The 16,390-nt window shown below is 35.6% G+C and overlaps 1 protein-coding gene across 2 annotated transcripts in view; it reads left to right on the top strand.

Annotated features, from left to right (window-relative positions):
- CIR1 (corepressor interacting with RBPJ, CIR1) overlaps positions 1-16,390 on the top strand; it is a 21,430-nt gene extending 5,040 nt beyond the window's left edge. For both annotated transcript variants that reach the window (XM_058840633.1, XM_058840634.1), the window contains 3 exons: positions 11,510-11,616; positions 13,058-13,143; positions 14,849-16,390. In XM_058840633.1, coding sequence (XP_058696616.1) covers positions 11,510-11,616; positions 13,058-13,143; positions 14,849-15,575 — 920 coding nt within the window. In that variant the 3' untranslated portion in view covers positions 15,576-16,390. The remainder of the gene's footprint in view (positions 1-11,509; positions 11,617-13,057; positions 13,144-14,848) is intronic.

The raw sequence follows: 16,390 nt of genomic DNA, 5'->3' as shown, positions 1-16,390 counted from the left end.
AACTGCTTGTTTCAAACATTATTGAACTATCTATATAGGTGTAGGCAACGTTTGACTGCTGTGGGTGTTTCCCACTTGAAAAGATGTCCCCCAGATGGCTTTTCAAATAATCTTTCTAAGCCTAAAGAGAACATTTAGCATATATGATGAATTTTGCATGAAGGAAAATGGTGTAAAAGTACTTAGATGTTCTCAGACTGTTCCAGTGCCCTCTCATTTTAAACTCTGGAACTTATAAGACAGTGTGCTATGCTGAGCTTAGACTCTTGTAGGCTGAGGAAGGATTTTTAGGCAGTAGGGGTGGGCGACAGATCAGGATTTGTATATATAATTTGTAAGACGCTGTTCTTGAATTTGAATAGTCAGCTGTAATGATACTGCTACTTTCTCTTTCTCCCAGAGAAACTATGTAAAAACACTGTAGGTTAAAGTTCTTGATTTAATAGCAAATACAAGGCTTAGAGAAAGTGGTAATATTAATTACAACATCATAGAAAAGGTTGTCTGCTTTTTCAAGCCTCAGGAATACAAACGTTTCATCAACTTTTCTAAAACTTCATCTGATTTAATAACAAGTTAAGTTACACTCCTTTGATTATTTCTGGAAATGTGTGTAAATGAAGCACTACAGTTAAGTGACAACATAAATTCTTTGAGTTCACTGCTTTTCTTAAGACTCGTAATTCATCCACATGGTATTTTAAGCATATGTCATATACTTTAAAAAAAAGTGTGGTATTTTTGTTGATTGTTTTTGTTGAAACCCTGACAGCAGTCCTGTGTAGGCTGGGATGGGAATAATTACTTTGCATTGCTGAGAGTTCAGCCCAGTTGTTACAGTGCTGCAGATCCACAGTTAGCTCTGCTGCATCTGTTTCCGCCTCCAACCTCCATCAGAAGAACCTTCTTCTGTTGCTCTGTGCAATACACCTCCTCAAGCTCTGTTTCTTCATGCTTCTTTCTCTTCATCAGTAATTGCATGCACTCCTAAGCTGCTTTATAGACTAAATTCCTGATTATTTTTTATTGCTTTATAGTACAAATGCAAAGTACAATAGCAAAAATGTCCATTGCCACACTGTTCTTTAAACTGGCTAGAACTCCAGAAAATACTACTTTGGGAGGGACAAAGACATTTTATGAGATCATCTTCTTATGAAACCTTTCTGTGTTTTGTGAACTGATGATTAGATTATAGAAGTCCCTTGCACTTGAAACAATTTGAATTGTGCATGAATTGCTTCCCAAGCAGCCCCTCCTCCACATGTCACAAGTGTCTCCTCATGCTTAGAAAGCTGGTAAAACACATGTAAATAGTCCACAGTTTTCATTTATCATGGTTGTCAGCACCAGGGAAAAAAAAGTACAAAACTACTTGGCTTCTAAGGTCAGGTAAAGTTTGTTCAAATTTTCTGAAGATGTTTGTTCGTTTGTAAAATGTAGAGGTTAAAACACAGGTCTCTGAACAGAGCAATGAATAGGGATTTCAAGGATAGGCAGTGATTACTGATATTATACAGCCAGTCTGGAATGTGTACTAAATTTGTTTGACTTTTTAATAACTCAATGTGTAAAAATACGTTTGCAATGAACTCTCAAAGCATTGAAAAACGTTCGGCTAAATTACTAGAGATGTAGTATTTTCAAAGGTTGGGAAGTATTGCCATATTTAGAAAGTAGTTGAAAACTTCTTTCTAGCTGGTGTTTCAGGAAATTGAAATATAACTATTGTCTCATTAATGAAAGAGTACAGCTGAGAAATACAGATATAATGAGGAAGAAAGGTGAAACCAGAGTAAAATTTTAGTACAGTAGTCAATGAACAAGGATTCCAAATAGTTTATGAAATTAATTGTATTAGAAGGACCAGATTTAAGTTCTAAATAACTAAACATTTTTTTAAAGAGCAAATCTTTGGCATTTTTTTAATATTCTTTAGAAAGAGCTCTGTTGCTTTGAAGTCACTTACTTGGTAGTGCTTTATTTCTTCTGATTTATAATCTTTTCATCCTAATAGAAGTCGATCTTACGTCCTTTTCATGCAAATTTAATGGAATAATTTTTTTAGACAGTGCGTGGTAGTTACCCTAGCTAAATTTAGGTTAGAATTCTTCCAACTTTGCAAATACTCTCCCTTGCTAGATCACACCATGCGTCAGCACAGTGTTGGAAGGCTCTGGTCCATGTGCTGCTGAGCATCCTGGCTGGTGGTAAATCTTTGCCCAGTCAGTGCATGGGAGCATTGGGCTTCATGGTTCTGAATCTGGTGTGCTAAGCACACTGGCATCAGTAATTTGTGCAGAAGTAGGTTTTAAAAAATGTTCTGGCTTCCCTGTAAAAGATTGGTAGTAGGCCTTGATACAAGTTCAGTTTGTGTTTTGTTCTAATTTTTTCCTGCTTCAGAAAGAGTGAAACAAAATGTCTTGTTTGGACTCACTATTTTTTTCAGTATCAGAGGAAACATTTGACTGCATGTAAATGAAATAATTGTCTGATATAGTTGACTTATCTAAAGTTCCTGCTCTGTTTCTCCATAAGGAAAAAGAAGAATTATAAACTGAGATTTTTTTTCCCCCACATCATGTGTATTAAAAAAAAAACCCAAACAAACAGTATAGGCTTTTTCTTTCCCATAAATTTTATAAGTTGTGATTCTGTCATTTCAGCAGAATAGCTGCCTTTTAATCTGATGTGAAACATTGTGCTGTTCCTGCTAACACATAGAACTGGTTTGCAATTGCCATGTTGGATTTGGTGTTGAATATTTTGTGTGCAAAGACCAGTCACATCCTTCAGTCTCCTCCAGTGAAACCACTGCAGGGCAGAGGGTGTCTGTGGCACAGAACTGTGTTCTGCTGTCTTTGTCAGCAAACAAAAATAGTTACAGTACCTTAACTGGGGCATGGTGGCTTGGTTATTTTGCTTCTGGGACCATTTTACTAATCTAGCTGGTAATTCATACAAAAAAAATCTTACCATTAAAAAAGCACCTATTGAATAATATCTCACCAGTGAATAGAGATTATTTTTGCAATAAGGCAATTTCAGTGGATGTGGTTATCATGGGATAATCACACCCCTGGGGTACAGCCTTGTCTGTAATCTCCCAGGAGTGTAATTATTGCATGATAACTGCACCCCCTGGTGTTGCATTATTTCTATTATGAAATTCTTAGTTTTAGATATAAAGTAACTTACTTTGATCACTGGAAACTGCAAAGTAGTGTTAGAATATTCCAGCTGTGAGGCTTATGGAGACTAACTTAGAAGATTTACTTTTCCTTTACGAAGGTAAATTAGGCAATCAAAATGCTTCTTTGGGCTAAACTGATTTGCAGAGTGTTTTACTGATAAAATCCTAACTTTCAAAGTTCAAACAAGATGAAAATATTGGTTGTGCTTCTGACTTTATGTGCCACTGTGTATGTATGCATGTAGAAAATACAGAACGCATACCAGCAAAAAAACCAGCTCACTAGCATCTCAAAGTTTGCCTATTTTTACAATCCTTTTTTATCATTAACCAGAAGCATCTGCTGGGGTTTGTGAGGTTTTGTTGTGAATCCTGAAAAGCCATTGACTTGATTGGAACAGAGATCATTAGGTGTCCTGTGGAAAATGTTTTGGAATAATACTGTTATTTCACTTCAAAATTGCCTGTGACTTTCTTGGTCAGGTGAAGTTAGGACAAACTGATTTATTTTTTTTTTCCTTTCATTCTTTCCTGCGAACAATCTGTCCTGTTCAATGATGGTTTGGGCAGATGGGGGAGGGATTAAAAAGCTATGAAAGCTTGAATGCTTACAACCTCTATTACATGGTTTTTATAACAAACAACCCACTATGGATATGTTCCTTTCTTATGAAGAAAGGTATTACTATCTTAGGAAGTGGGGCTAGTGTCTCAAATTATTTGAATAGCACAGTTAGAAGTGGGATGGTAAGGTTAAAAGATGTTCTTGCATCCTTGGCCTATGAAAGCTAAGCCTGGAGAGTGCTGGCCATCCTCCTCTGGACTACTTTGCTTATCTTACAGCTGACTGGCTCCATATGTGATCCATGCCATGGAATTACTAAGGAAAAAGTACTGTAAAGTGCTTATCATGTTGTGGACAATTCAGGCGAATAAAGGTAAAATCTAATAGAGCAACATGTGTGGGTGTCTAGTATCTTATGGTCTACCAAGATAACGCCACTTTAGGTATGGCTGTGGAGGTGCAGCCTTCTGAAGGTTCATTACCCAGTTCTGGGGTTTGCACTCTCTCTTTTCATCTCCTGAGTGCCTTTATGTGAAATACCTTTACAGAGTAATCACTGAAATTACCAGTCACATGGAGACAGCAAAAAATGAAATCTAGGTTTATGTTACATTATCACTGCATCTCACTGCAGTTTCCCAGTGACAAATACACAACCTTTTTCCCCAAAAAAGAAAAGTCTGCATTGTATTGGGAATGCAGGAATTTTTTTAAATGTTCTCTTGAATTTGTAATAACCAAGAAAATGTATTTGAATATGTTAACTGTGAATATTTATATAAATGGCCATCTGTAGAAACATACAGTGTGTGAAACCTTCCTTTATGATCTGCAGCTGAGACCTTTGATTGTGAACAGTAGGAACCTTAACTAAATCTTCACATTGTTTAAGAACTGTCACATTTTAGAATAATCCTCCATTTATGTTTCAGAAGCCTTGGTATTTGTTGTGAGTGCATAAGATACAGATTCTATCAGTAATGTTGTGCTTAGCATTTAAGCAACAAACATGGATTCCAAAAGCAGTTTGATAACTTTAAGTGGTTTTCACTACTCCAAAACAGTAATAAGGAAGCTCAGGTTTCTCTGAAATACTACATCACAAAAGCATGGCAAATTACACGGAAATTCTATGCTAAAGTGTTAAATACAGTTAAACTGCAGGTCCTCTGAAGAAGAGCTAATTAAAAGCCAGAGGTTTTAGTCATTGATTTCTCTCAATGCCAACTGCAGCAGTTGCTTTGAAGTGTAAATATGGTCTGAATGCACTCATCTCTGAAACAGATGAAAAAATTATCAGTAAAAGATGATTGATTCTGAATTAGTGGAGGCAGCATAAATTTACTGTGTGTCATGATCACATAATTTTGATAACAGTTCTTTGTCCTTTAGATAAAATAAGTGCCTACTCTCATCTCTGTCACAACCTCAGTAAAAGTTCACAGACTATGGAGTGTGATTAAGCTCAGTCTGTAATTTTTTTTCCATTCTTGCTCAATTTCCTTTTAAGCCATATTAACAAAAGCCATAGAAAACTCAGTGGACAGAACAAGAAAGTATATGGATGTATCGACACAACTGTCTATTCTGATTTTAAAGTTAATTTCTGTTTTAATAAAGCAAAACATGAAAAGCATTGTATCATATGTTCTGTCTACCACACAGAAAAGGCAGCCTTCTGCATTCATGGTATATTTATCCTTCATGTGGTTGTCTGCCAGACTGAAACCCACCAGCAGAATGTTTTCTAAAGCCTAGTTAACTCAAAAGAGATGTTTTTGTACTGCCTAGGTATTTGTTTATCTTCTTTTCCACAGCAAAGCATGGCTTTAGTATCACTGTTGTGTAGAAAACCAAATAAATTTCAGTTTGTAGTCGTTATGGTCTCATGTGGTCCAAGCCACCTATAAGAAAGAATGTTGACAACATGCTTGAGGCCTACTTTGTTAACAAAAAATGTGTAGCAATAAAAGAGAAGCCTTGAGAGTATCTTGTCCTTGATTCATAAATTTTTAAGCATGGGAGCATGGAGCTTACTGGCCATGACATCTACTGGCAAATTGATAGCAGATACACAAGTTTGCTATGTTTACATTTTCATGTAAATTACCTCTCTTAACAAGTCAGGAGAAGTGTGATGGTGGTGATGTTTTTAGATTAAAATGATCACATTTGTAAACTAAAAGATACCCCATGCCAGAAAACATTTTCAGAAAGGGAGAAAAACCTGTTCTAAATAGGCTAAAGTTCTAAAAGCCGTATTCTAAATACTCTGTTTTGATGATATGTAAAATGAACAGTAGTTAAAATAAAGGTAAATAGTTGCAATGAAAATGGCACCATGAAGAATCTACTTTTCACAGTATTTTCTACGATTTTCCAGTTAACTTTTATATAGTGTACTTAATTTTATAACAATACATAGAATACAAAACAAAATATACATACAATCTTATATATCATATAGTTCTGTAACTGCAGCCACAATGTAAGTACAACTGGTTACTGTCATTTCCCCTGCCAAAGATGGCAGTAATGTTTACAGTATCATTGTTTCTTATGTCTTTGCTTTCCATTTATATTCCACAATAAAAATCCATTTAAAATCTGATTGATTGCAAAGAATAATTCAGCTTGCTTATCTGCACTGGTGACAGTAGTGAAAGCTGTTATCAGTAAATTGGACAAATACTGTCAAGACTGTGCATCATGAGTAGGTGGAAGTAAAACTGCTGGTTTTGGTGATACTGGCAAACGTAACATGATTGTCTGTCCTCACTGCCACTGAAGCTATTGCAGAAAAATAATATTTAATCACAGTAGTTACAAAAAGGTATTTTAGCATACTGTTCCCTCATATTGAATAATAAGATAAATGTGCTTTACACGTAGTGGAGGCCTGTTAGATGGTGTGTTACAGCTGGCATTGCTCTCCTAAGGGTGCCCATGCCTCCTAGAGGAAACAGTCTGAAAACAACAGAGTGTTACATGCACTCTGCATTTGTAGCATCAAGAGAAGCACAGACAGAATAGAAAATTAATTGCAGCTATAGGTTTCTCTGATTTCTGGGACAGGCATGGGGTAGTGACGTGGGGTGGGAGAGCTTGCTGTAAGGCAGGCACTTAAGTAATTGAAATCCAGATCTGTATTCCTCTCCTGATGGCTTAATAGAAGCAGAACTGATTCTGTTAAATTCATCTCAGATCTGCGATGAGAAATTAGCATGCTCCTTGTTCTATAAAAGCAAATTTCCAATATAGAAATCCTAATATGATATTCTTCTGCAATCCAGTGTAATTGATGCTTATATATGCCTGAGAAAAAAAACTATTTACATCTCTTCTGTTTATTTAATTGTACGAGTATTATAAAGATGCACCAAAAGCTGTCAAGCTAAGGTTGTACTCGGGTAGTGCTTTGTGAAGACTCAAATTCTTTTCGCACTTCATTGCATGTTTTGAGTTTCTAGATTTTGTGCCCCAACTCTTTGAGTCTATCTGAATTGTATCCTTAAATAGTACCTTAAACAGAAGATAACAGAGAGAATTAGTGCAGCAAGAAGTTCTGTGCAAAGTAAGAATGAAGAAACTCTAATCTTTTTGCATGACAACGCTGTTTCTTGAGAATTACAATAGCCCAAAACCAACCCCTTTAAAAATCCTTTGGTGGGTCTTTAACTATGGTGATGTCATATGCACAACGAGTTAATTACATTATATGACAAAAAGTTTTTCCAAGACTGTTAACTAGTTCTAAAGCAGATAAATGGTTTAGTTTTAGCCAAGTGGTGTCTGGGAAAGTTTGAAATAATTTTTTTCCCCTTTTCTTTTTTTTCCCCTATCAAAATGCAAATTTGAGAAAATAACCTTGACAGTCTGATTCAAAAATAGCAGTGTACTGTTGACTTGTTTCAGGAAGAGTAATAAATAGATTAATAAACTTTGTAACTTTGAACTTATTTTTAGTTTGCTGATGAAAGAATGCTGAGAGACTAGTTGTCAGTAGTTATAGCAATCAGCTATTTTTGTAGGATACCTGTATCTAAAGTTCTGCCAGCTCATGGTATAACATCTCCAGATGTTTTCACTGGCATGAGGTCACAGAGGTAGCTTCTTCACAGGCTGTCTCACAAGTGTGTAAGGAATGCCTATATAAGGAGATTGATTTTCACAGCACATAAAGGATTTCTATGTCACTCCTGATGTAGGAGTGACTCTGCAAGTTGATGGGTGCTGTTCAAGAATAGTAAGCTATCATCATTGCCAAAGATTTTAGCCAACTGAGAGCCTCTCAGCTCAATCTTACCTATGTTTTACATTTAAAGACTCAGCTGGAGCTGAGGGCTGCCAGGTATACCTACTACTAGACTCTGACAGTCTTAGGGGGAGAAGACAAAAGTGTGGTCATAAGCCAAAGGCAGGCTGAAAAGATTTACCACTTTGGGTTACCAGGCAACCTGGTGGCATCAAGGTTTAAGCTTTAACTGCTTAATAGGGAGGCCAAGGACACTTCTCAGAAGTTGCTTTTTTCAAATCTCTGTTAAGTGAGGTTCAGTTTTTAGGGTTTCTTTTACAGGCTTTGTCCCTCTCATTTACATTAGCCAGGAAAAATCCCCTAATAAATTTTATAGTATGGAAATGAGAATGTGATAGTTTACTCAGAGATTTAGGCATCTTTTAGGACTGTGAAAAAGCATCTCAAAAGGAAGTATGTTACATGTCTCAGTGCTGTCACATAAAACAGCTGTGCCCAGGAATCCTGAGAGACCTCAACCTGTCACTGTTATTTCAAAGAAAATCATATTTACTCATCAACATCATTAAAATATAAATCAAAAGCAGTTCTGTTGAGGTGGGAGAAAAAAGTCACCAAGCATTTGATTCCTTTGATTCCAAGTAGAGGTGTTTAATTATGAGAATAAACATTTTCTTAATTGTTATACTGAAAGTAAATAGTAAGAGGTTTGCAGTTAAGCTGTGCAGCCATTGTCAAATATGATGTCTTAATTGAACTTATCAGCCTGGACTTGTAACCAGGTAGAAAACAGTCTCTAGATGTCCCAGATGTCTAGATTTTTATGCATCTGTTTCATCCTCCTAAAAAATGTTAATGTTTTTCAAACTGCGAAGATGCCATACTGCACTTAAGGAAGTGTCTTCCATAATCAACCATTCTGGACAGCTGCCTGGCTGGGGTCTGCACAAAGAAAGGTTGTGAAATAGGGTTGTATTTTGACTCTACTTTCATTTATGGGGTTGGTTTGTTTTCTGAATCTCATTTCCTAGTGTTTTCTAGTTATAGTAAAAATAACATACTTAGTAAAGCTTCTTGGAGATTCTTGCATCTCCTCACAAGCTAGGCTGAGCCCAAATTACTGTTTCCCTTACAATTGCAGGGGGACCAAAACAGGAATAATTTTATTTCATAAACAGCTTTAATCTCAAGTTTCTGTGGGTGCATTTGATGTAGCTTGTATACATCCACAAAACAGGAATAACAGTAGTTTGGTAACTGTCATTATTATCATCAGTATTATCATGGTAATACTGTGTTGCAACTAAAATACTGTAGGTGTAGCTACGAATTTCTCTTTGACATCATTAATATACAAGGAAACAGACACAAATATCAGTAGTGTTGGGCATTCGTTACAAGCTTTTTCTTAAAAAAGAAGAAATAATTTTGCTTGCCTCTTTCCAGTGTTATGCACAAGAAATGCCAAAAAGGTTTGTTTTTGGAAAATAATTTTGGATTGTGCTTTTGAAGGCCAATATGCCTTCACGTCTCTCTGGTCTCTATTCTGACCGTAGTCCTCATAGGGAACCACAAGGTTAGGGCTTCTATCTTGGTTATTTAGCAAGTCTGCTATATAGATCTGGACAAGTTGCATTTCTCTATTGATCTAATCCTACTAATGAGAATAATTAAGTATTGGATACACACCAAAACAGGTACAATGCTGAAATACTAAAGAGGAATACCTAAGAAGTTAGTTAAGTTACTTTGTTAGGCAGTGGCTCTTGGAATAATAGGGAGGAAATGCCTTTGAATAATAGAGGTATTCTAGGCTTGAATTGGTCAAGTGTTTGGGTTTCTTTGGTGTGGAGAAATCTTTCATGACTCTGTGCTTTGTTTCTGTTTGGCTTCCTCATACTCAGTTTTTGACTGAATTGTCTGGCTGTTTTATATGGACTTTTCAAATCAAGGCCTCTTCTGGTACCAAGTTCTGTCATTAGGTGTCTGTCTAATGTTACTTTTGGTTCCAGCCAGACTAGATTTCAGCAGGCAGACCAAGGTGTGAAATTTTAAATATGTAAAAATGTAGACACGGGGGCCTATACACACTCATTAATTGTGAGTTTACAGGTACACTGTAACACATAAAAAGAAAAAGAACTTTTGGTAAAGTACAGGGGGGATGGGAAATAACCCCCTACTTAACAAAAATGTAAACTCAAGGGAAGACTAAAAAGTATCTCATTTGAAAATTCTTTTGCCCAGCAAAACAAGGAACTTGTCAAAAGAAACTCATTAATGAATGGCTCCTTAAACCATTTCCAAAGTTATGTTTAATTCCTTCCTGCTTTTCTGTTTGTTTCTGCGAGGTAATATATTATACAGGAAAACTAAGAAAAAGGTTACTTTTTTTGAGAAAGTGCTATGTTACTTTCCATATATTTTCTATAGCAAAAATCTCACTTTACTTTTCCATATTTGTCTGTGTTAAAAATGTATGAGTTTTGTCAGTCTTCACAACTAAGAAAGCCTTACAGAGCAGGATCAGTACATTCATAAGGCTAATTAATCCTACTATTTACAGTCGTTTACTGAAGTAAATGTGTGCTCCATGCCCTGTTTTACGTTCTTTTTAATTTAGATTTACCTTACACAGTTCATTGACAGTAAGGTTAGTGAAGGAACTGGGAAGGAGATTTACTGAAAGTGACCTCACAAGAGAGTGAATATTTAGGGTGAAGAAAAAGTACCTAATCAGAGAAGTACACTACATTAGGATGATAACAGGGATTCAATTAAAGCATAAGAGTGAGTTACAAGGTTTGTAAATTATGCAGTCAAGTCTGAATGATACATAATACGTCCCCTATTTTACTCCTTGTTAGATTCTTGTCAAGAAAGAAACCATGTGCCTAATGCCAACACCTTGTCTAATGAAAAATGTAACATGGTTTTTAAATAAAAATAATAAAACCAGAAATCTCTGAGGAGATAACAGTCTAGAGGCTACATCTGTTCAGAAATCCCTAGAATAAGTAAGGATATCGATATTTTTCATGTGTTTTATATTCTATAAGTATTCTTTTAATGTTGAAGTTCACGAATTTGTGTCATTATGAGAAATGAGTTATTAGTGACATAGAGGTGCATTTTCTCATTGTTTTAAAGGAAAGGAGGCACCTGAGTCTTATTTAATGTGCTTTATTTAGATGTCCTGTGCTTTTTTACTACAATAAAAATATACTACTAGACTTATCTAATACATTGTTTTCAACATGACAAAGTTACATAAGAGAATCCCCTTGTACTTAAAGAAAAATGCAATTATTTTCCATTCTGAATCTTCAGACTGCTGTTTTAGAAAATCATATCTGATTATTTGCTCAGCAGAAGATTATTGAGTTGATTTAGCTGTGATTTTACTTAACAAAGCTTCAACTGAATTCCCACTGTGGAGTCCAAAAAAGGTAGAGAGATATAAATGATATATTCAAACTGTGATTTTTGTGAACAGGGCCATCAATGCACCCCTCGGAGCTAATAGCGGAGATGAGAAACAGTGGGTTTGCACTGAAACAAAATGTACTGGGGAGAAACTTGACCGCAAATGATCCATCACAGGTAATACCTTTTTACCAGTAAGCTGAAAATGTCTGTAAATCTAAATGTGATTGCTTGTGAATTGTTACTTAATGTTTTCAAATATGCATATCCATAGGAAAGCTGAATAGCTATACTAGTAGAAAAATGTCAAAAAACTTAGTTTTCCAGCTTTGTTTCATACAGAATGGTGAATCATAAATTACTTCTTTTAAAACCACATATGATAAATTAAATCCCTCTTCTGGGTGACTAGAAATTGAATTTTTCATAAAGGGGTGGTTAGGGCTTCTGCTGCATACTTGTAATGCAGTGCTACCCTTTGGATGAAGTTTGAGGCAGTATGCACAAATAATTACTGCCAGGAATGCTATATCTGAAGGTTTTTTTTTTTACTTGATTCACTATTGTTCCAGTTTTTATTTCTGGGAGTGAAAATGGTTCAATTGCCTTTACTTAGACAGCTCTAAGTATATACTAATTGAAGAGCTTTAATAAAAGTGTAAAATGAAAGATTAATATACACTCCTTGAAGTAACCTGTGTTTATATGGCAAGATAGTCAAACCACTTGTAAAGAGGGGATGGCTATAAACTGGTCTTGAAATCTTCAGTAAATCAACAGTTCATTGTGTCTCCACAGATGGATGTACCTTTGCCTTTAAAAAAGCTATGTACCCCAAAAAATGTACCATATGGGCACTGTTAAATGAATCATGTTGATATCAGTATGTTTGCTTTATGTTAGGTGTTCTGGCATTTCTTTGTAAGAGCTTTTAATCTTTATTTCTTCTTTCGTCTTCTGAGTGTGGCTAAAATGAAAAACATCACTGTGGAGAACTGTCGTGTACCAGATGTGCATAATTTGAGGAATTCAGGGTCTTCGAAGTAGTTTTGCTTTGCTGATTGCGTTACTGTATGTAGATTATATGATTACAGTATTTTGCATTGCTAGAAGACTTTGTGCACATTTAAAGACTAATAACACTACAGTGAAGAAGATGTGTTACCCATTTTCCTAATGACTAAACCGAGACAGAAAAGTAATTTGCTTAAATTACTCTGAGTTCGAGCAGGACTAGCGTCTTACCTATTCATCCAAGCGTGATAACAATGGAGTGACTTATCCTGGGGAATCAAGGGCTTCAAAACTGGCTCATTTTTATTAACTATTTCAGAAATGTTTCTTTCCCTAGCAGTGATTTTTTTCATACATTAGTAATAACTCCTGTTGTATAACCCCCACATTATAACACCTACTCAGCTCTGAGAGAGAATGTCAGGGTTTTTCAACTTGGTAGAGTGTATTCTGTTCTAACCAGTCTCTTATGCTGACTTAGTAATACAAATATTTGTGTCTGTGCAAAAATAAGGTATGTAGAGGCACCACTTTTAAAACTGAAATCTGAATGAAGATATTATTTTTATCTATAAGAACCTGATGTCTTACTGCATTTTTTTAGGAGTTTGTTACAAGTGAAGGAGATGATGATCCAGAAGTTGAATTTTTAAAATCACTGTCAACCAAACAAAAGCAGAAGCTTCTAAGGTATGTCTGGTACCTAGTGGAGGGGATATGTATCACCAGTATTTCTGACTACATCCATGATTGCCACTGTAACTCCTTGGTGCCTTTTAGCACCATCAGTACAGAAGAAAATCAGCTTAGTTTAAATACACTTGATCACAAATGGCATTATGTAGCATGATTTTAATCTACTTGTTTTATTTAATCTAGTTTTGGTGCCTTTGACTGGGGCTCATTTCCAATTTAACTGGGATACTGAAATACTAATTGGCTCACTAGAGATGCTGTGCTGCTATTTTAAAATATTATTCTGCATTCTGTTGTTTACAATATCTTCTTCTGGGATTAAAAATTCTGTGATCTTGTTCACTGGTTTACAACTTGACAAAATTTATCTTCTTCCTGTGGCTGAACTGAGCCTGATCCTGTACCCCAAGGCCAAAGTTGGCCCAGCTGCACTCTGTGCTTGTGTCAGGGTTTGCAGCTCATTGCTCCCTGTGGGTCTGAGTTAACGTGGTTCCTGCACTTTGCTTTTATCCAACTGGTGTTGTGTGCCAAGTGACTTAGGGGTTTTTTGTCTCTTCATTTGCAACGTTATCCTGAAATAACCTCAAAATGTTTAAAATCAAAAATACTGGCTAGATCCCATAGAGGCATGCAGATAAAACAAGCTTTTAGGATGAAAGATGTCAGATATGTGGGGAGTGGGAGGAGGGGAAGGTGAATGGCTAAGTAGGTTCATGAGTACATAGGTACACACGGTATTCACATATGTAATAAATAATTCTCTGAAAAGGGTCAACATGTTTTATGTTCCTTTTAAGTAAGGAATGTGTATGTAGTTAGAATAATTCAAAATGTTATTTTTGTTTTATTATTAATTATTATTTATTATTTATTATTATTTATTATTATTATTTATTATTAATGTTATTATTTGCTGGCCCAACACATTTAAATATTTATAGTCCTTTATATTTTAGAAGTTTAAGTTTAGTAAGTATTTGGGTCCTTTAGGTTTTATTAGTCTGAAGCATTTTTTTTTAATATACAGGAAGCAGTTTCACTATTCACTCACTGATATTTTGAGCATAAATACAGAAACCTAAATAAAAACTACATTAAAGGAGTGGACTAGCAGTGAATGCATGTGCATGATAGAATATTGTACATTTACAGATAGAGAAGTGTAAGTTACTAGTTGTGAAAAAAGAGGTTACTGGAAATATCTGTATTATTTGCCTAAAGAACTCAAAGACGTATGTTTTAATCTCAGTTTTCATCATTAATAGAAAGTGAATACTAATTTTTTTCACTTTCAAAATACCTTTCTAAAATGCACAAACAAAAGCAGCAATGATTTTCTAAAGTCTCCAGAGCAGCCTGACAAGGGGGGGATAAAAGCGCTACTGAATGTATTTATTCCTAGTTACAAGGCCCAAATTGACAGTTACTTATCTTTTTGAAAATTAAAGAATTAAAAAATCATATTAATCCTGTTTTGAGGGAGCAGCTGTGAATTACATACTATGGGTAATGCCAGGTTAGAAGTTGTAAAATGAAACTTTACTGAAAAAGGAAAATAATTCAATGTTTTTTTTAATGAAAGTTATTGTATTTACTGTGTAGTTCATCAGAAGTAGTGAACTTTAAAAGACAATGACTTTGTAATTTATTATATCTTAACGTGTCTGATTGTGCCACTCTTTTATTTTGAAAATAAAAGGAAGTTGGATCGTCTAGAGAAGAAAAAGAAAAAGAAAGATAGAAAGAAGAAAAAGCAGCAAAAGAAAAAAAGCAAAAGTAAACACAAGAAACATAAGATGAGATCCTCTTCCTCATCCTCTAGTGAGACTTCAGTAAGCAGCAGTGATAGTGAGACTGACAACAGAGATAAAGAAGCAAAAAAGAAGATGGATTCTAAGAAAAGAAAAAAAGACAAGTTTTCAGAGGCTAGCAGCAGCAGCGATTCAGAAGGAAAGGCAAAAACGAGGAAGGAAAAACTTTATGAAGATCTCTCCAGTAGTCACGGTAACAAGGACAAAGATAGGGAGAAGTACAAGCTTTTAAAGCGAGACAGTTCTGCAGAGAACAACAAATGGAACTCCTGTGAGGGGGAAAGAAAGTCCACAAGCAGATACCATAGCACCAACACAAGAGACACTGAAAGAAAAGAGAAGGATAGTAGAAGCCAAAACATGAATGAAGGGAGCAGGAGAAGCCCATGCTCAAATCACAGCAGTTCCAGGCAAAGGCACATAAGAAGGAGTCCAAGTCAAAGCCCTGGTGAAGAGCGGCACAGGAAAAATGAAACCAGAAGCCCCAGCACAGATGTTCACAGAGAGAAGAAAAAATGTCGAGAAGGCTATGGGGACAAGTGCAGTAAAGTGGAACACAGAGAAAGGGGCAGACGCAGTAGAAGCAGAAGCAGAGAGAGGAAAAGAAATAGGTAGTATAGGGGACAGTTGCAAACAAGAATTTCTCTGGGTTTTGATGAATACCTTTTAACAAGGGCTCAATTACATACTGCTCTTCATTTTCCAACCTCTGTAACTAGCATTTCCTACATAAAGCCAACAGCATCAATTCTGTTGTGTTGGAATATTTGTAAATTAGGTATAAATGTTAAGGTATTTTTTACTGTCTAAATACGCTTATTGGCAAATACCTCTTGTATACATGCAGTAATTCACAGACCTGAGTTTAGGATTTTAAAATATTTAAAAGCAGTATGCAATACTCTTGGTTTCATCCATGATTTCTGTTTAGATGCAACTGCACGGGGGAACAGTGAAAGCATTTGAGATTGTTCTGGATAAGATTGTTGCTTTAGATATCAAAGCATTGTCTTGTAGAGGGTTTTGTTTTTTTCATACTGAAACATTTTTCCTAAAGTTCCCTGTAAGAGATCAATTTCAGGAGTTAAAACAACAGAGAGACATAGTTCACATAAGTGTATAGCAAACATTTTTTGGCTTCCTGCAGTGTACAGCTTGGTCAGGGCTATCTCAACATCTTGAACCCCTGTTGGTATGTGTCAGTACAATGTCAAGCTATTGTTCAATAATCTCTCAAGACATGAAAGGAATATTTACTGCCTCAGCTGTTTCAGGTATGTCATTGTTTGTGGTAGTAAGTTAGTGTAAATAGTCATCCTTTTGTTTTCATGAACCGTCTTCTGTTTTTAGTGATTGTCAGTCATTTTCTGTATACACTATTATGAAGATGAACTTCCATAATAAAATACATTATTCTTTAAAACCAGTAA

The sequence above is a fragment of the Poecile atricapillus genome, chromosome 5 (assembly GCF_030490865.1).
Source record: "Poecile atricapillus isolate bPoeAtr1 chromosome 5, bPoeAtr1.hap1, whole genome shotgun sequence".
Classification (NCBI taxonomy): domain Eukaryota; kingdom Metazoa; phylum Chordata; class Aves; order Passeriformes; family Paridae; genus Poecile; species Poecile atricapillus.
Note: the sequence above shows the minus strand (reverse complement) of the source record. Positions and strands in the feature narration are given on the sequence as shown.